The 19,944-nt window shown below is 45.8% G+C and overlaps 1 protein-coding gene across 24 annotated transcripts in view; it reads left to right on the top strand.

Moving 5' to 3' along the window:
- KALRN (kalirin RhoGEF kinase) overlaps positions 1 to 19,944 on the top strand; it is a 659,936-nt gene that overhangs the window by 585,464 nt on the left and 54,528 nt on the right. For 16 of the 24 annotated variants that reach the window (XM_045088796.1, XM_045088794.1, XM_045088793.1 and 13 more), the window contains 8 exons: positions 554 to 649; positions 11,743 to 11,873; positions 16,024 to 16,090; positions 16,872 to 16,975; positions 17,164 to 17,233; positions 17,567 to 17,653; positions 18,473 to 18,565; positions 19,357 to 19,407. In XM_045088796.1, the coding sequence (XP_044944731.1) occupies positions 554 to 649; positions 11,743 to 11,873; positions 16,024 to 16,090; positions 16,872 to 16,975; positions 17,164 to 17,233; positions 17,567 to 17,653; positions 18,473 to 18,565; positions 19,357 to 19,407 (699 nt within the window). The remainder of the gene's footprint in view (positions 1 to 553; positions 650 to 11,742; positions 11,874 to 16,023; positions 16,091 to 16,871; positions 16,976 to 17,163; positions 17,234 to 17,566; positions 17,654 to 18,472; positions 18,566 to 19,356; positions 19,408 to 19,944) is intronic. The other 8 variants (XM_045088798.1, XM_045088797.1, XM_045088802.1 and 5 more) reach the window with 1 other exon arrangement.

The following is a 19,944-nucleotide window of genomic DNA, read 5'->3' as shown; positions in this document are numbered from 1 at the left end:
TGCGTATGAGTGGGCGGGGGGTTTCTAGCTTCCTGGTCTTTAAGTGCCCTGCCCTAAAATTTTTGCTTTATACACACTGAAGATCTATGTTTAAAATCTGTATTTAAGTAAAGCAAAGACACTTCCTCTCCTTTGGACACATTTGAGGCCAGATTTATGGACCCCTTTCATACCCTGGAACAGCAATGGGCAGCCCTGTTGTGGCCAAAGTTCTATCTGTCCCTCTCCCCCTGTTGCTGACAGCAGGTGCAGGCCTTACCTGTTGGCCTCCCAGGAACTCAGCAAACCCTGCCTTCATTTCCTTCAGAGGCCTGCCTAAGGAGAGCCTAGTCTCATCCCTGCTTTTCTGCTGGCCAGAACTCCTCACAAGGAGTCAGGCAGGACCGTCTGACACCCACACCACTTCCTGTCTTGCTCTGTGATTTCTTGCCTCTAAACATAAAGCTTTGCTTCCCTTGCCTGCCTTGAGCTGTGGACTTGCTGTTTTGCTTCCTAATTGCTATTCCTCATTCCTTGCTAATCTGCTTTTCCTTTGCTGCTCAATGTCTTGCAGTCCTCCTCTTTGCTAGCAGCCCGGCAGGCTTCCACTGAAGTACCTTCTGCTGCAGACCTTGTCAGTGCAATAGAACAATTGGTCAAAAGCAAGCTGGTAAGTGGGGGTCCTGGAGGCAGTTTTGTGTGTGTCTTACCTCCATGTGGCTCCCAGGGTCTGGCATCTGTCTGCCATGGCCTCCTTTGCACCTGTCCTCATTCCTCCTGTAGGATTGTTTCTAGCTAAGGATGGTTTCCCAAAAAACCTGTGCTCCACAGTCTTTTTAGTTCCTTTTTTTTTTTTTTTTTTTTGAATGGGCATGGCCAATTAATGGCCCTTTTGGGATTGTGTCACTAATGAAAGGAAAAAAGTATCCAACACAAAATAGCATCTCTCTGAGCCCAGTCCACTGACCCACAGGGATGCAGCATTTGGACAGTGACTGGTGTGTGTATGGTTAGCCCTGAAGCTAATTTGGCTACTGAGACACAGAACATGATTTGGGTCTTTGAAAGTACTGGGTAATTTTATTTGCGGACCCCAGGCAAGATTCTAGCCTGAGAGTCTGGCAAAAGTAGATATTATATAGATAGTATATATGGTATATAGTATGTATAGTGTGTGTGTATGTATATATATATATATATATACATGTATTATATATATATAATATCTACTATCTATAAATATAGATCTATCTATATCTATAAATATAGATATATATTATAAATAGATATATAGATAGATATAGATAAATTTATCTATATATATAGATCTAGATCTATAAATATAGATAGTAGATATTATAAAGGGGCATGGGCCAAAATGTGTAGCTCTTTCACCACAGGAGATGAGGGGAGCTGGTGTCTACCCCCATCATGGGGGACAGTCAAGCTGATGGCCACTGAAAACTGGCCTAGCTTGTGACTGTCACGGGGGCCAAGCAGATGACCGCAGAGAAGGATTATGGGTCTGGCTGCTTTAGGGTTTGGGCTCCATGCTGGTGAAAGAGCTTGTTTTTGGATAATGTTATTCCTCTGCACCATGTTTTTACACTGACATGTATTCCTACAGGATGACAATTTAAAGCATTCTCCTTGCCCTTTATCCCATCGGTGTCACTCGTTTGGTTTTTCTCAGAACTTTCATTAGGATAAATGTCTGTGCTTCTGCCAGACTTCTCTTGGACAGTTCTGCTAATCAGCACCATATAAACCCTTCTCCCCTTGGTCCAGGAAAATGCTGGATGCCGTGCAGGGAACCCTGCCCAATCATAATTCTGATTATAGTAACTCCGTCTTCAAATCTCCCAGCTTAGAGAATACTGATGAAATTTAACATGTGATTTTCTTCTCCTTCTAAGTTTTCCATCCTAAGTAAGAAAGAATTTTGCAGCTGATGTTTTCAATAACTGTATCTAACTGTTCTTGAGGGCTGTCGGGTCTCTGGTCACCCTCCCTGTCTCACTGGTACGAGTCGAGTGCTCGTGTGGGCACTCCATTGGCTTTTCAAAGCTTGCCTCTCCAACCACCCCCCACTCGCTCTCCTTTTTTCTTCACGCTGACCCACACACCCTCTTCATGATCCAAATACTGTCTAACAATGTTTTTCCTTAAAGATCATCCTTTGTTTTTTTTCTTTACATTGTCCCCTTCACCACCTGTGCCTGAGCCCTGACCTCATGCCTGGACTATTGAAGTAGTGTCCTGCCCCCTCTGCCTCCCTCTCAGGCCTCTGTCCCCTGGCAGGTCTTCCGCATGCACTGCCGTTGCCTTCCTCCTCAGTGGAGGGTCACTGAGGACCCTCTTGCCTCCACAGTTGTCTGCAGGGTGGGGAGCCTTCAGGTACACAAGACTCTTCACTGAGGTGCAGGAAGACCATTTTAGAATCTCTTCATCATTTAAAAAATGATTTGGGGTACATTTTGTTATGTACATAATGATAACACAGTAGCACAGAAATACAAGTTATAAATAAGTTACATGTTTGGGCAATGTATGGCCAAAATTAGGTTTCCTGATAGAGGTATATGATCAAGGTTTGGAACTCACTGGATTAAATATTCCATGGATAAAATTCACACTTACCCAGTATTCCAATGCTTTGTAGGCAGCCTACCACCACTTATTTATTCTGGTTGATGAACTCTGCTCCAACCAAATTGTTTTCCTCATGCATTTGGCTCTCCTCCCCCAAAGTTTCTATTCATACCACCCTACTTCTCTGGAACATTCCCTCTCTTATTTTTGCTTATCTAAAGCACAATAGTCCTTCAGGGCCCCAATGGAATCTCATCTGCCCAAAAGGGCTTCCCTGACCAGCCCAGGCCAGATTTCTTCTGCAGTCCCATGCCAATTACTGTGTAAGCCACACACTGCTGGGGCCAGCTCTTAGATAGTTCTGTTATGTTATTTGTTAAAGTAACTTAATCTTTTCTTTATCTTTGTCTGTGTAGCTTCCCTACCCAGCAAGATTAGGACATGATTTTCCCCTCCTCCATTAGTACACAAGAGGCTTTTACACTCATATGTCAGTAGACACTTCTCTCCAAAATGCTGTATTTTTGTGTATTTTCGATTATCTTTTATCCTGATATTACTGCTCACCTGAGTGCTCTGGGAGTCCCCACAGCCCTTCTAGTTGTGTGATCAGTGTGTCTGGTATTAAACAGGTAAGGGGAGATATTGAGAAGTTGGGGCGCCTAGGTGACTCAAGTGGTTAAGTGTCTGCCTTCAGCTCAGGTCATGATCTCCAGATTCTGGGATGGAGTCCCACATCTGGCTCCCAGCTCAGCAGGGAGTCTGCTTCTCCTTCTCCCTCTCCCTCCCCTCTGCCTCTCCCCTTGCTTGTTCTCTTTCTGTCTCTCTCTTTTTGAAATAAATAAATCTTTAAAAAAAGAAAAAGGTCAATGAGAGTAAGTTTCCCAAAAGAGAGGAAGTGGAGGGTGTTATTGGAGCAGATCAGCCCCTCAACAAACCTCTATCAGATGAGTGGTTGCTCTGTGGTATGTTTCCACAATAAGAACTTTAACTTGTCCCTCCACCAATAACTACTCCTTGAGGACCTGCAGTGAACCCAGAATTATAGAGATTTCTTTGGCCAAACAAGTAACACCAACCCCATATCATGGAGAGGAATGAGGGAGCAGCAGCTTGGTTTCTCAGAATCTTCTCCTCAAAATTGATCCTTTGTCACTCCTCTACTTTCTCCTCCCTCCCATCCCAGTATATACCCGCTGTAGGAGAGCAATGAAGCAGCAGTGTGTGGTGGTTTCCCCAGGCATGTTGGAGAATCCCAAGTTGTATTTTTACCGCTGAAACTTGTATTCCTATTCCTCATTAGCTCTTTAGCTGAGATGAGGGTAAGACCTAGAACCTATGAAAGTTCCAGAGCTTTTATTTGACTGTGAGTACAACAGTGTGACAGCTGCCAAGATAGGCAGTGTGTTCATAGGCTAGGTTAGTGAAAGTACAATGTACAGTCAAGGAGAGTAACAACCCCATTGTCCTCCAAGTTCTTCAGACCACATCTGCCTTGAATACATGTGAGTCGTGTATCAGGTTCTGAACGCAGCATTCTGAAGTGTTCCTGAACTCAGTGGAAGGGCCCCAGAGGATGTGAACAGTACCATGTGGTGTCCACATCATTTGAAGGGAAGTTGAAGGTATTGGGTTAAATGAGGGGAGAAATTAGGAGAGAGAAGGCTAGTGAGAGCTGTCCTGAATTCATTGAGGACTGCTATGGAAAAGAAGGGTTGGTCTCCCTCTTTGTTACTCCAGAGGGTAAAACATAGACCTGTGGGTGGAAGTTATCTTAGTTCAGTATGAGATGAGGTAATAAGTTCCTTTCCAAGCGACAGAGTCTGGAAATTTTACAGGAGCGTCTAGCATACTTGGACTTTTATATCTAGGGCTTAGATTCTTTCTACTTTCCGTTTTGGGAAATAGTAGGAAGAGATAGCACCAAATTCTGCTCCACAACAAAAGCCTGGAGATCCCTTGTGTCTTGGAGCCCCAGAGCTGCCCTTGGTATGTTTTGGTCATGTGGTCATGACGGCACCAAGGCTTCTGCCTTAGAGTTGCTGGTAGGAAACAAGGGTGGGTGTTCTCCAGCTCACCTATGATACAGACATAAACCCTTGAAGCTTCCCCCGGAACTCTTTTGACAAGTTCCTCTGGACATCAGTGGACACTTCTGACTTCTTATCTGCCAGCCTTGGTCTTGAATCACTGCTTTTATTTACTAAGAGAAGATGCCCACCCACCTCCCCCCAAACAGATCTCACACATTTTTTTCCACATTTTGTATTAAGATAGTCTCTCTAACCCCAAGCCGGGTGTAAGGACTCTTCCTACTTTCCCTGTGTGATTTTTCTTCTTTCTTTCTTTCTTTTTCTTTTTCTTTTTTTTTTTTTAAGTAAACTCTATCCCAAAGTGGGGCTCAAACTGACAACCCCGAGATGGAGAGTCACTTGCTCTACCAACCGAGCCAGCCAGGTGCCCCTCCCTATGTGATTTTTTTTTTTAAGATGTTTTATTTATTTATTTATTTATTTGACACAGAGAGAAAGAGAGAGACCCAGTGAGAGAAGAAACACAAGCAGGGGTAGTGGGAGAGGGAGAAGCAGGCTTCCCACTGAGCAGGGAGCCCGATGCAGTGCTAGAATCCAGAACCCTGGGAACATGACCTGAGCCAAAGGCAGATACTTAACAACTGAGCCACCCCGGTGCCCCCCTCCCACTGTGAGATTTTTAATAAAACTTTTCCTAGATGTGAGGATGGGTGGTGAGGTGGTGGGTGTGCAGGGAATCAGAGACCTGGGTTGTAGTCCCGCCTTGGCTGTTTATTGTGTAGCTGTGGGCAGTTACTTAGTCTACTTGGGCCTCTCTTTTATCTCCTTTATCAGCAGGGATGAGTCTGTCCAGCTGAATCTTATCTCAAAAAAGATACCATGATGATTGAGTAGGTGTGAGTGTGCTTTGTAAAATGATAAGCAAGCACCCTACAAATGTTAGCTCTTAGCCATCTCATCCGGGATCTGTGTTAATGTCGGGGGAAGGCAACAGATCCAGCCCGTTCATAGCCCCGTCCTGGGCCATGAGGACACAGTGTGTGTCAGCCAGTAGATGAGCAGTTGGGTGAACAGGGCAGGGTTATACCTTAACCATCTATATGATCTGGTTTTACTTCTCAAGTTCAAGGAACAAGAGCTTTTGTGTCTTTAAAAATCTTGTGTGTCTCTAAACAGCCCCAGGATTTCACAGCCTGCCTGAGATGAAAGGTCAAGCCTCCAGAAAGCATACCTCCTATCTGAGCCCTTGCCCTCAGGTGGCATGTCACAGCAGTTTCCTGGGCTTGGGATGGTATTTCTCCTCTACCTTTCGAGTAGGGACTGGCTGGGATTGAGCTCTTGTTCAGTCTACCCAGTGACCTGGCATCCTAGAATGTGTCTACCTGCTTCAGCAAGGCTTCCTGCCCTCTGGTTCTCCCGCTTGATAGCATTCACCTCCCTAGGCCAGCCCAGTGGGCCACGAAACATGACTCAGGCCACACTGCATCTGTATGTCTTTGTGCTTTGCTCACCTCTAGGTGAATCAGCCTGCTTGGTCAGTGGCAAGGTAGAGTTAGCCAAAGAGCCCAGAGAGGAGGAAATAATGGCCACATTGCACCCATGGTGGAGGGGTGTATTTTCAGACACTGAAAGGCCTCTGGCCTTCCTCTATGGAAAAGGTTCCTGAGCTTGGTGAAGTAGAAAAGTTTTGATTTCCACCAAAAAAATTTGAAGACAAAGTTGCAAACTTGAAATGTTATTTGCCCAGACATGACATTTTTTACTCTACAGTTATCTTCTTCCCCATCCCCACCCTTAATTTGTCTGGAGACGATTCTGATCTAGTACTTTTGGTCCAGAGAATATTATTTAAATTTTTAGAACAGGATGGGTCAGCTAGGAGGTTGGTGTGATGTGTGGTGCGGGACAAGCACCCTTATCTGTTGTTCTATCAGATGACCTTTGACCTCTCCCCAAGAGTCCCATAGTACATTCAGTAAATTCTTGGAGCCCTACCATGTGCCAGCTCTGGCACTGAGCACAGAACCTTCCCTAATGGAGCTCACAGGGTTAGTGCTCAAAACTCTCTCTGCCTGGACTGTTGAACGTTTCCTCTGTGACTGCGGTCTGATGTCTCTCTACATGAATACCAGATGGATTCTCTTTTCTTTTTTCTTTTAAAAAAACTTTTTAATAGTTTTTTTTTTTTTTTACTAATAAAAGCAATATATGCTCATTCAAGAAAAATTGGAACAATGACAAGGGTAGGAACACAAATTATATCACTGATAATATCATCATCTAGATACATTCAGTGCTGAAATATTGATATATTTTCTCCTAGGCACTTTTTTTTTTAAAGATTTTATTTATTTATTTGACAGTGAACACAAGTAGGCAGAGAGGTAGGCAGAGAGAGAGGGGGAATCAGGCTCTCTGCTGAGCAGAGAGCCTGATGCAGGGCTCATTCCCAGGACCCTGGGATCATGACCTGAGCCGAAGGCAGAGGCTTTAACCCTCTGAGCCACCCAGGCGCTCCTCTCCTAGGCACTTTTAAAAATAATGTACTTAATTAGAGAGTATAGAAAAATGACATTTTTTTTTCCTTTACTGTCATATCAGAGACACTTTCCCAAGTCATGAAAAGCTCTTGGAAACATTAAGACTGGTCTTCCTAAAACTTAAATCCAATCACATCACTTCCCTGCTTCAAACCCTTCATCACTGGTTTTAGAAAGTAAAGTCTCTATTTCTTGATGCACCACACAAGTCTCCCTATGATGGGACACTGCATTCTTCTCCAGGGTTGTCAGTCTCACTCCTACCCTCTTCTTTCACTCACTCCCCCAAACTCACACAATACACAGTCATTTGCCGCCACTCCCCAACCCCTTGCCACTTTCACTCCCTTATATTCTACCTGTGTGGGCTGCTTTCAGCTTCCCAGGCTGCCCCAGGTATGTTCACAGCTTGATCCTTTACTCAGAGTGTTGCTCCTGCTTAGAAAGCTCTCTCATCAGAGGATCCAGTGCAATCCTCTTTCTCAATACTCAATTCAAGCACTGCCTCTTCCTTTCCCTCCCCTCTCCACCCCCTCCTCCCCCAGAGAGCATCTTGCTCCTTTTTTCATCCTCCTTAGTACCCCTTCTGTCTAAAACAGTACCCATGGTAGCTTAGATGATTGAGGGTAGGAAGCCAGATTGTATTCATCTTCATTTCTGCAGTGCTTGGCAAATATTTAGCATGTAGTAGATGCTCAATGAATATTCGCTGGAGTGCAAACCGTTGAGCAGTTGCAGTGCTGTGTCATGACTGGTGTGCAGGGGTGTGTAAAGGGTGCTTATAGGAGTCCCAAAGAGGGCATTTTATCCATAATCCAGCAGACAGGGAATGTGTTCATTTTTTTTTAAATAATTTTTTATTTTTTATAAACATATAATATATTTTTATCCCCCGGGGTACAGGTATGTGGATCACCAGGTTTATACACTTCACAGCACTCATCATAGCACATATCCTCCCCAATGTCCATAACCCCACCCCCCTTCCCCCAACCCCCCTCCCCCCAGCAACCCTCAGTTTATTTTGTGAGATTAAGAGTCACTTATGGTTTGTCTCCCTCCCAATCCCATCTTGTTTCATTTATTCTTCTCCTAACCCCTTAACCCCCGCTGTTGCATCTCCACTTCCTCATATCAGGGAGATCATATGATAGTTGTCTTTCTCTGCTTGACTTATTTCGCTAAGCATGATACAAACGTAGTGATCCGAAGGGGCACGTGCACCCGAATGTTTATAGCAGCAATGTCCACAATAGCCAAACTATGGAAAGAACCTAGATGTCCATCAACAGATGAAAGAATGTGTTCATTTTTAACAGGGGACAGACTTCCTCCCTAATTAATCTATTGCTTTGAATCCTATTTGCATTTCTGTTCCATAGCCTTGGACCAGCTAGAGGCACTTTGTGGCCCTCTCCTCGTGCACCTTCTCCTTTGCCTGCTGAGACTGTGATGGCCTGAGCCCTGGGCAGGGCAGAAGCTCCCACTACCCATAAACCAGCCCCTGCTGCCTGCCTCCCAGCAGAGGCAGCACAGACAGTGGCAGCTTGCCCCCAGTTGCCCACGGCTGGGACCCAGGATCCCCCCTCTAGCCCTGAAAGCCTGCCATCAGAAGGAATGGCATTTGAGTTATAAGCATTGATAGCCAAGGCCATTAGGAGGCCCATTACCCAGACTACAGCTTACCCAGACCCTTTATTTCTCTCTTCCTCCTCTCTTGCCGCCTCTGCCCTACTCACCCCTTTGCAGAGAGTCTTTTTGGGCTTTTTTGCTCATTCAACAGGTCAGACAGGAAGATAGGGAACATAGTTCCCTGCATGACATTTCAGCTCCTCAGAGGCCCTTCATTCTAGAAGGTTGAAAAAGGACCATGCCAAGCTGGATGTTCCACAGGAGAGCCTTGTAGGCAGAGATGGAAGCCTGTTTGCCCAGGCCTTGCAGTCAGCATCCTGCCAGCCATCAGGCTGTAGAACAAAGGCTGTAATAGGACAACAGGACAAGGAGGAAGGGAAGTAAAAGTCATGTAATCAAATCAGTTAGCAGCTGGGTCCATTTGCCTGGGAGCCTGTCTCTGGCCATGGCACCAGGGAACAGGTCATATGTCTTGAAGAGCCTGCCTGTCCACTGGCTTCTCAGACCCCAGCACCAGACACTCTCATTTCCTTAATAACTGGTTAGAGATCCTGAATCTATAAATTTAGCTAAACTCTCCTTGACCTTTCTATATTTTTAGTCTATGCTGTTTCTCAGGATAACAACTTCCACAGTTGATTACTTATCCTGTAAAATAACTTCATGACAACTTAAAAGAAATTCTCACTCTTGAGCTTGAAAATGCTATCTTTACTTAAATTTTGTTTTAATTTTTTTACTAACATATACTGTATTATTTGTTTCAGGGGTACAGCTCTGTGAATCATCAGTCTTACACAATTCACAGCACTCACCATAGCACATAAACCGCCCCCCTTGCCAAGGTCCATCACCCAGCCACCCTATAAGATGCTATCTTCTTAATTCTAGTTTCTGGTGTTGGTAACAAATTCATGCTTGGCCCTTGGTACCTTTTGTTGATTTGGAGGTAAAGCAGGGGAAAAGAAGGTTGATATCATTTCTCAACTTTAAATTTTTTGGATTTAAGACTTTTTAAAAATATTTTTTAAATATTTTTAAAAAGATTTTATTTATTTATATCAAAGAGAGAGAGAGCACAAGCAGGGGGGATGGCCGAGAGAGAGCGAGAAGCAGACTCCTCGCTGAGCAAGGAGCCCAACGTAGAGCTCTATCCCAGGACTCTGGGATCATGACCTGACCTGAAGACAGACACTTAACCAACTGAGCCACCCAGACCCTCCCCTTATTCATTTATTGTAGAGAGAGAAAGAAAGAGAGTAGGGGAGGGACATAGAGAGAGGGAGAGAGAGAATCTCAAGCACACTCCCTGCTGAGCATGGAGCCCAACGTGGGGCGTGATCTCACGTCCCTGAGATCATGACCTAAGCCAAAGCCAAGAATCAGATGCATAACTGAATTACACACTCAAAGGCCCCTCTGCTTTAAGTCTTAATATCCACCACCTGTTATATAATGAATGACCCATTGGGTACCTCATTTACTTTTTGTTTCATTCCTCTGGACTGTTCCTACTTGTATTTATCCTAGCTTGAATTACGGCAGCTATGAGAATTTAGACATATACTCCAAGTGCACGCTGTTTAACACCATGCTGAAGCCTGTTGTTTCTCCCACCTTTTTGGAGATTTTTTTATCTTTGTGACTTTAACCTTAAGGCTGATGTTTTCAAAGACTTCCAAAGTGAAGCTTTTCCTTTGAGCCGCAGAGGCTGTTGTAAATAGGCCTCTTGTGTGGGTAGTTTGGGTTAGACACCCATATTTGTTTTAGAGTCGCTCACCTTGACCTTGATCTCCAGGCTTACTGTTTATCCGCATTGCTTCTGCCAAGTTCCATAATGAAATTCTAAGTGTTGCTGTTTGATCTTTCTTCAAGGACACCTGTGAAAATGCTAAGCTAATGGCCCCATTTTTTAATATCCTTCTTGTTAACAGCTCTGGGGGTTGGGAGGGAGAATTCATCATTGTAGAATATTTTTAATTTTCCAAGGGGTTATACAACTATTGTCTCTGTCAATTCCTTAGAAATCTGTAGAAGGAGAGATCTGATGTGAAAACTGAAAAAAAAAAAAAATGAAGCCCACATGGAATAATTGCAGCTGTCTCACTTAAGATCATCCAATGGCTAGCAGATCTGGCGTTAGAAACCTTTGCTCTTAAGTCTTTCTAGAGTACTGTATTAATATCTTTACCTTGTTTCTCAATCCTATAGCACCTTAATTAAAGGAAATTAAAGGGATTCATAAATGAAAGAAAACTTTGGCAAATAACCTTAGGAAAGATATTTTTACGAAAGGCTAAATCTATTGATCTCTTCCGGTCTACATCTCATTGGCATCTCGGGGGGGGGGGTAGCTGATTTAACAAACAGGCATTGGTCCAACTAGCTCTCCTGTCACTACCTTCCCCTTATCAATTGGCATTTGATGGTCTCACAACTGATCTTTTTTAACTGCTTCATCAGTATAGAATCTCAATGATTATCTTTTTTTTTTTTTAAGATTTATTTATTTATTTGACAGAGAGAGAGAGAGAGAGAGAGGGAGGAAGGGAAGCAGGCTCCCCGTTGAGCAGAGAGCCCAATGTGGGACTCGATCCTAGGACTCTGAGATCATGACCTGAGCTGAAGGCAGCGGCCTTTGAGCCACCCAGGCGCCCTCAATGATTATCTTTACCTCTGAATCACTTACCCAGATATAAGTCACTTTGACAATTTTCATTATGTCAGGAAATTGGACGCACATGATGCCAAGTTCATCCTGATTGCCCGAGAAGGTGGCAGCTCTGGGCAATCTGCTGCAGGGACAGGGGAGTACCTGGCCTCCTGGTGCCTCACTGACATTCAGTGAGAACAGCCTGGGCTACTGGTCTACCAAGTTGGCTATAGCTAGGCAGGAGGGGACACAAGGGCCTCCAGATGACTTTTCAAGGTATGCTTCCCTAAGGCTGTTTTTCTTCTCTTTTCAGAGTCTAGAAGGAGGCTCATACCGGGGAAGCTTGAAAGACCCTGTAGGCTGCCTGAATGAGGGGATGACTCCACCCACACCTCCTAGAAACCTGGAAGAAGAACAGAAAGCCAAGGCCCTGAGAGGCCGGATGTAAGTAACTTTCCCATATACTACCCTAGTACGCATGTGTATGGTGGACAACATGCTGAGGTCGGAGGAAGTTTGGGGAGGATTACAGAGGGGTCCCCCACACCGTATTTCCACAGATACTATTCATTCTAAGTAAAGGTGACCTAGATCTGTCCAGTGTACATTGATAGACAAGGCACTGCCGTGGCATCGACTTTAAGAATTTTAGGCTAAAGTATTGTCAGGGAGATAGCAGCTGTTATTGACAAAGTGTGGTTATAACCACGGTCTGTTAGAAATTTAAAACATGTTGGGGCACCTGGGTGGCTCAGTCAGTTAAGCATCTGCCTTTGGCTCAGATCATGATCCTACGGTCCTGGGATTGAGCCTCCAGCAGGCTACCTGCTCAGCAGGGAGTTTGCTTCTCCCTCTCCCTGTGCCCGCTTGCTCGCTCTCTCTCCCCCATCATTCTCTCATAAATAAATAAATAAATATTTTAAAAACAAAATAGCACATGCTGACAAAAGGAAAACAACAAAGTGCAGAGAACTACGGGACTATTACTATGGTCCCATATTAGAGAAACCATGGCAGAAAGTCTGGTAGAGTTTCACCTGAGGAAACATTTCTCAAAATGTAGAGAAGTCATATCTAGGAAAGGCTTCTGTTGTGCCGGCTGGCCAGGGCCTAACTCTACCCCTTTCCTAACCCTTTAAGTTGGCATCCATTTGTGAGCTTAGCTCCAAGAGAATCTCTTCACTTTTTTTTAATAGTTGGGGGTAAATAAAATTCACATTGCAGCCCATTTCACAAAAACCCCTCCTTTATATAAGGTTTGAGTTATCCACCCTGGTGTCAAGGCCATCTTACTGTTATTTGAGATGATCAAGAAGATATCAGATACCATTAATCCCAAACCACAATTCCTCCAAAACTTTAGTTTTCTTGCTTCGGATTTGATTCCATGTTGGAAGCAGAGCTTGGTGAGTCTTGGATGTGGCCTGGTGTGTGAGGGATTATAAAGCCCAGAGAACTGATCCCTTTGCTAATTAGTCTGTCTTTCTCCCTCAGACTCATCCTTCCTTTAGCCTGGTCACAGATGTGAGGATTAGCAAAAATGAGGGAGGCCAGGCCCCTCTGTTGCCTGGAAACCGGCAAAGTGAACATCTATGACTTTATTTCCTAGGAAACAAGAGTAGAAACATCGTAGCCAGGGCCTGGCCTCCAAGCAGGGTTGTCACTTCATAGCTGAGCTGAACAAGTGTCTCTTCAGTTCCAAACTTTCCCCTCAACTTTATGGGTACCCAGGGGAATCCCAAGAATGGAATAGAGATAGAAAAAATACCGTCCCTAAAGCTGCTTCTCTTTAGCCTCTCAGGGTATTTTTCACATAGATGAGACAGTGGTGGAGCCAATGCTCCAGTCCTCTGTCAAGCCAACCAAAACTCAGATCAGAGAGGAGACCTTTGGGGTAGCAAGTGGTCCTTGGCAAACCCTGTTACTGCTCTTGTCATTTTGGTTGAACAGGCTCATGAGCAGTCATGTAAGCCATTGTCCTGCTTCCAGATGTGCTGTTGTCTGATCTTGCTCCAAGAGGCAGAAGTTTGTTGCCTCTTTTACTCTCTTTACCCATTTCTTCTCCCTCTTCTTATTCTTTTGCCTGACTCCACAACTCTCTACAACCTGAGCTATCCTGAAAATCCAGCCATTACAGTGTCTCATTGCTCTTGCTGCAACTTATGGCCATGATGAAAGAGAGGATAGATACATGTTCTAATTGTGAACTCTGTGTGAGGTGAGAGGCCAGGGAAGAGGCGTGGTGGGGGGAGGGGGCGAGGTACAGGGAATGGAGACAGTCCAGACAGCAAAGGGTTAAATGAGAGCTCTGTGGAGAAAAGATGAAAACAGATACTTATTTGTCCAGGACAAGAAAAAAGTCAAGGGTGGGCTTGATTGTCTTCAAGTTTTAGCTGTCATTCATTGAACAGTAGGTGTTGAATACCTATTGTGCCCCAAGGTATGGGATGTATCAGTGAATTAGACAAACAATAGGAATAAAAGAAAAGTCCTTGCTCTCATGGCAAGTGTACACTATAAAGGGAGAAACTGCACAATAAACAAAATAAAAATAGATTATTAAGTATGTTAGAAGCTGAAAAAATAAAAAATAGTAAGGGAGATTTGGAATATGATTGAGACCGTGTTGCGATTTTAACACACAAAGACTAGAAGCAGGTAAGAAATAAGCCATTAGCTATGGCCATTAGCCAGGGAGGAAAAGTGTTCTTGGCTGAGGGAATAGCCAGTGCAAAGCTTCTAAGAGATTTCCTGTGCAAGACCAGCCATTCCTCACCATTGTGAAACACAGAAGTTAGAAATAGGTGTGACCTGTTGCTAGAAGAAGTTTAGTTGGGCGAAAGAGTAACATTTACCTTGTAAATAACCTTTACTAACAAGAACCGAACATTTGTTAAAATGCTTTAGTATGATTTCAATTTATTTGGCAATTAATCATGGTCTGTCTTATGCTGCATGTAATTTAAATCTTTTATGGACCTTTTCAGAATGTCCATTAATGCGTCATGATCTCCCCAAGTATTTCGTCGGGCCTTCAGTGGACGTGATGCCAGGCCCACTAGCATCAACTAGCCTAATCATCCCCCTTCCCTAGAGGCTGGAAAGCCCAAGACAGCCCTCAATCTGTCAGCAGATAGCATAGGATAAATATATCGCCTGGAGACAGAGAGCTGGACTTCATCTCCAGAGGGCCCTTCCAGCCCCAAATTCCCACTCCCACTTTCCTGTGGGTTTTTACCATTTTCTTCCAAGCAGTAACGTGGGCCATGCTAAAGATATATTTAAATGCTTTTATTTGGCCTTGCCAGTTCCTTCCTGTGGCCTGTAACACATGATTGTGGATTGTGTATATTAGAGAGAGGAAACTGGTTGGAAGTACTGGACATGCTGATAAAGAAGCATGTGTTCCTTTTGCTTTCTCCCCATCACCCTGAGGCCCAGACCCTTGGATCTGTTGGCTTCTGTGTGCCATATAGATCAAGAATTCCAGATGAATTGCTTCCTGCATTCAGAACACTTAACAGCCCTTATGTTGGGGTTCCTTCAGCCCCTTGGGCCAAATAAGCAGTTGTGTGGCTCCAGGCAAAAAAAGTAGTAGGAGTCAGACTCCAGTAAGCCGCACGGCACCCAGCCTGCCCCCCTGCACAGCCCTGAGTATTTTATGTCCAGCTCTTTACTCTCTGGACAGAAAGAAAGAGAAACTCTTGGATTTGAGGCCTCAGGGGCACCAGAGAGCCAGTCTGAGCAGTTTGCCAGGCAGCAGGCAACAGTGAAAGAGCAGTCTCTGAACTCTGGCATAATAGGTTCAGATCCCAACTCTGTTACGGACTTCGTCATCTTGGGCAACACAGCCTCACTATCTCCCTCTATATGAAACAGGGCTTACAGGGGCACCTGGGTGGCTCAGTGGGTTAAAGCCTCTGCCTTCGGCTCAGGTCATGATCCCAGGGTCCTGGGCTCTCTGCTCAGCAGGGAGCCTGCTTCTCTTCCTCTCTCTCTGCCTGCCTCTCTGTCTCTCAAACAAATTAATAAAATCTCTAAAAAGAACAAACAGGGCTTACGCTCCCTGCCTTGATAGAAGCATGAGACATTTCAGATGAAGGGCTGGCACAAAGCAGTGTCTGAGAGGAGGAAATCATTAACAAGAAAGAGACCAAGAAAGCAAGGGTCCTTGTGTTGGTTACACCCCACATCTGCTGGGGAGAGGGGAGGCTACTGCTTTGAAAGCTATGATAATGGGGGCCTGCAGTCAACCTTTCTGGCCCTGACTGGACCTTTTACAGGCCAGTTACCAGGGACAACTATCTACTGTAGCTTCTGTATCTCAAAAGTTTCACTTGATGCTGGTGTCTCTGAGGACTCAAAGCTTGATTATCAAGCAAATGTCTCTCTCCTCTTGATAATCACAGAATAGAGTTGAAATGAAGGAAGGAAAGTCTCCTGGTGAGTCCTTGGCCTCAAAGCTTTCATAACTCAGTTTTGTCCAAGTGTCTTGTCTTAAAGATGCCAAAGTATCTTTCCTGTCAACTGAAGTGTGAAGATTTCTTGCTTTGCAATGAAGAGGAACCCTCATTGTTCTTAATCTCCTGCTCAGGTTTGTCCTGAATGAGCTGGTACAGACAGAAAAAGACTATGTCAAGGATCTGGGGATTGTGGTGGAGGTGAGTATGTGGGTCAAGGTGGGTCTGCGGTAACCCAACCAGGGGCATGTTGGACCCTACCTGGGTGGGCCAAGGTGTTTTTAACTTGTGGGTTATGTGCAAATACATCTGGGTATTTGCAGAATGAGACTAAGAATGACAATAGATCAAATATAATATGCAGGGTTTTTTCTTTTCTCCTTGAAATATCATAAAAGATTCAGAGGGAGATGGGGTCTCAAGTCTGGGGTAGAGCTGAGTCCCTTCATCTTGTTTTAGGTGACTAACTTACTACCTCAAGAGCCTCATATGGCGTTTAACCATATGGACATTTCTTCTTCACACCTATGAGTCACCATGGGCACAAGCAGGGCACTCCTAGGGAAAACTTGGGGCTTAGAGTCTCCTTAGATTTCAAGGAGAATGTTATGGCTACCAAGAGAACAGACCAAGAAAAATCCACCCATAAGACAAGACTGACAAGTCCATAGTTAAGAGTCAACTTACAGTAAATAAAACAGTGCTCTCCTTAGGGATTTACTTTAGGGGCATTTAGATGCTTGGATGAAAAAGATTTTATCTTAAGAGGGCTGAAGACAAAGAAAGGGACCTAGAACTTTATCAGAGTTGGGTCTGTCTCTCTGCACGGGGTGAAATTCTGGCGGAACACTGAGAGACCAGGGAAGAGCTTGCCCTCAGGCTCCCAAAGAGAGTGGGCACTTACGCTGGCTGCGGTGTATGAGGCTTGGCATGAGAGCTTTCTGGTAAAGATGCCCCACTCATCACTGCCTCTGCTCTACAGGGCTTCATGAAGAGAATAGAAGAAAAGGGTGTCCCTGAGGACATGCGAGGGAAGGATAAAATCGTGTTTGGAAATATTCACCAGATTTACGACTGGCATAAGGAGTAAGTGCCACCTTGTCCCGAGGACAGGGCCCCCTGGAAATCCAGGACCTGCCCATCCTCCCCCTGCATCTGACCTCAGGGGTAGGGTAGGGCTGGGGGAGAGTCTGGTGTCATCTATCGCCTCATGGAGAAATAATATAGTTCTGAAGGAGGGGGCCTCCTTCCCTTACGCCCTCCCCTCCTTTTAGTTTTTTCTTGGCTGAACTGGAAAAATGTATCCAGGAGCAAGACAGACTGGCCCAGCTCTTTATTAAACACGTGAGTGCTTCCCAGCAGCCTCTGCGCCCTGCCCCGCCCCTCCCACCCGGCTCCCTTGCATGCTCTCCAAAGTTCCTCCTCTCTTCTGCCCCTGAGCTTCCTTCTCACCCAAGTTCTTGGTTTTTTGAGGGGGTGGGAGGGAGTACCTTCTTGGCAATTTGAAAGATGGGTGGTTGCCTACTGCGTGTACTCTTGTTTCCGTGGTATTGAAGGGCCTGTGACCCCTGAGCAGGGCGTGGGGGCCGTGCCCTGGGGCGGAGCCCGGCGGGGGGTGGTTTAGGTGAGGGGTCGGTGGGGGGCGGCCTCCTGAGTGCCCCTCGTCTGCCTCTGCAGGAGCGGAAGCTGCACATCTACGTGTGGTACTGTCAGAACAAGCCGCGCTCTGAGTACATCGTCGCCGAGTACGACACTTACTTCGAAGTAAGCTGCTCGGCCTTCGCAGAGCCGGGGTCAGGGAAGAAAGGCAGCCCGAGGCAGCCGCAGTCGGAAAGGCCGGCCGTGTCCAGCCGCATATGCCTCCCCTGCCCCAGACAGTGCTGGGACCCCCTTCAGGGCAGAGAGCGCTGCCTCAGGGGGACCACTGTCTTACCTCAGTTCCGTGGGCGGCTTTGCTCTGGACGAGTTGAGGCAGCCTGTGTGCGGAGCAACGGTGACACCAACGCGGCTTCAGGAGCTTGGCCCCGCTTCTGGACCCCAGTGCAGACCGCCACCCACCCCACCTGTCCTGGGGGACTGCTGGCGGAGGCGCCTCCTCCTCAGCCAGGCACTCGCAGTCCCCTCAGGCTCTCCTGCTTGCGGTCTGGAAGGTTCTGTCAAGCACCTGCCAGTGTTTGTTTTGCCCTGCCCCGGAAGTGCTGCTTTTGTTGGAGAGCAAGGCTGTGCCTCAGAGAGAGCCCTCCTCCATCTGTTGGCAGATCTGTGTCCAGGGTGGTGCAGTTAGGCCCCTGCCCTAGGAGGAGCCCTTCTGACAGCAGAGAACAGAATACTCATTCCAGCGTGTCCCCCGGGGCTGGAGGGAGGACACGGGGTGGGAAGTGCCTAACATGCAGAAAGTGGTGGGTTTGTGTTGTTAGTAGCATGGTGGCAGCTGTGTGGGCAGCTGTCCCTCTCCCCTGGTTTGAGGATTCTAAAACTCCATTGGCCAGAGGGAAGGCCTGTCCTTCTCACCTTGCCCGTTAATCACGGGGGCCTCATTCCTTTGGTTCCTTTTTCTTCTAATGTAGATCCCTTGTGTTCCAGGAGGTGAAACAGGAGATCAACCAAAGGCTGACACTTAGTGACTTCCTTATCAAGCCCATTCAGAGAATCACTAAATACCAGTTGCTCCTCAAGGTGAGAGAGCTGTGAGCCTGAGTCAGGGCCGGAGAAGGGTCATCTCAGATTCTGAGATGGGGAGCAGGTCAGCGGGAGGCTGTATCTCCACCACACCTTTCCCATGAAGGGGGGGGGGGAAGGGGGGGGATTTGTGGGCTGTTATCTTCCCTGTCCCTGACTTATGTCAGCTCTTCCTCCAAATAAACTGCATACCACTCCTGCCTATAAGGTTGGTGGTTAGTTCATTTTCTTTCTTTCAATTCGTTTCTTCCCTTGTCACCATCACGGACTTGGGATCTTTAAAAAATAAAAAACAGTAACATAAAATCAGAGGGACCACAAGGAGAAAGAAAAGCCAAGGCAAGGCCCTGGAGAGCCTAAATGAGTAATACCTAAAATTTGATCATATTTTATCTTTTAAAATAGTTTAATTTGGTTTGTCTTACAGAATATGAGGTAAATGGAAGAGTGAGATTGAGCTTTCCTTTCTCCCAGGCTTTCTGAACATAACCCCCACCCCTGCCCCGCTTCCTGCTCAGAGCCTCTCTCTCCCTTCTTCCCTTTCTCCCCCTCCTCCTTTGCCCATAGCTTTTAATCTTTGAGTATTTGGGGGTTTTCTCCATGTTTCCAATATGATTCATAAGTTCATATCTCAGCTTCTATAATGCACTGCCATGTCTGTTGGGGAGGAAAGTCATCTGGGTGTCATGATAGGTTTTATGATGCTGGATTTTTTATAGTGCTCTCTTTTCCTAACTGATGTCTCCACTCTGCACCTTCCCTGCTCCCTCCTGCCCCCACCTTGCTAGGACTTCCTGAGATACAGTGAGAAGGCTGGTTTGGAGTGTTCTGATATTGAGGTGAGTCTAATGCTCTTGGCACTGGCTGTTCTCGGAGACAGTGTTGGATGTCTGTCTCTAAGGCAGAAGAACTGGCTCTTGAGGGCCAAAGGTCCAGGCAGAGTCCTCTCAGTGAGAGCCCCTTGCCAGCAGCTGCTCAACAGAATGGGGAATGGCAAGTAGTAATAAACACACTGAGTGTTTTTCCAGAACCAGAGAATTCTGTCCTGAGAATTCCAGAGTTTCACTGCACTCATCTTCTCAGTGTGGCTCCAATGGCATATGGTGGGAAGGGGGTGCGATATTTGAGTCTTCTGACATCCTTCAGAGATTCAGTGTTTCAGTGTGCCATTTCATCCATGAATCCAGGTACTATCTGAGTTCAACACATAAAACATCCTGTTTTCACTGCCTCCCTACCCTGGAGGATTACTCCCTAAGTGAAGTCCTTTGAAGCAATCTCACCATGGGGATTATTTTAAGCCAGAGAGGTTACAGACCATTCTGGCAGGTTATTTTAGGTGAAAACCTCTAGTGTTTCACAAGCCAGGCTAAGCT

This window comes from Mustela putorius, unplaced genomic scaffold (assembly GCF_011764305.1).
Source record: "Mustela putorius furo isolate JIRA1106 unplaced genomic scaffold, ASM1176430v1.1 tig00003834_pilon_pilon_pilon, whole genome shotgun sequence".
NCBI lineage: Eukaryota > Metazoa > Chordata > Mammalia > Carnivora > Mustelidae > Mustela > Mustela putorius.
The sequence above is the reverse complement of the archived record's forward strand: the minus strand, read 5'-3'. Positions and strand labels throughout refer to the sequence as shown.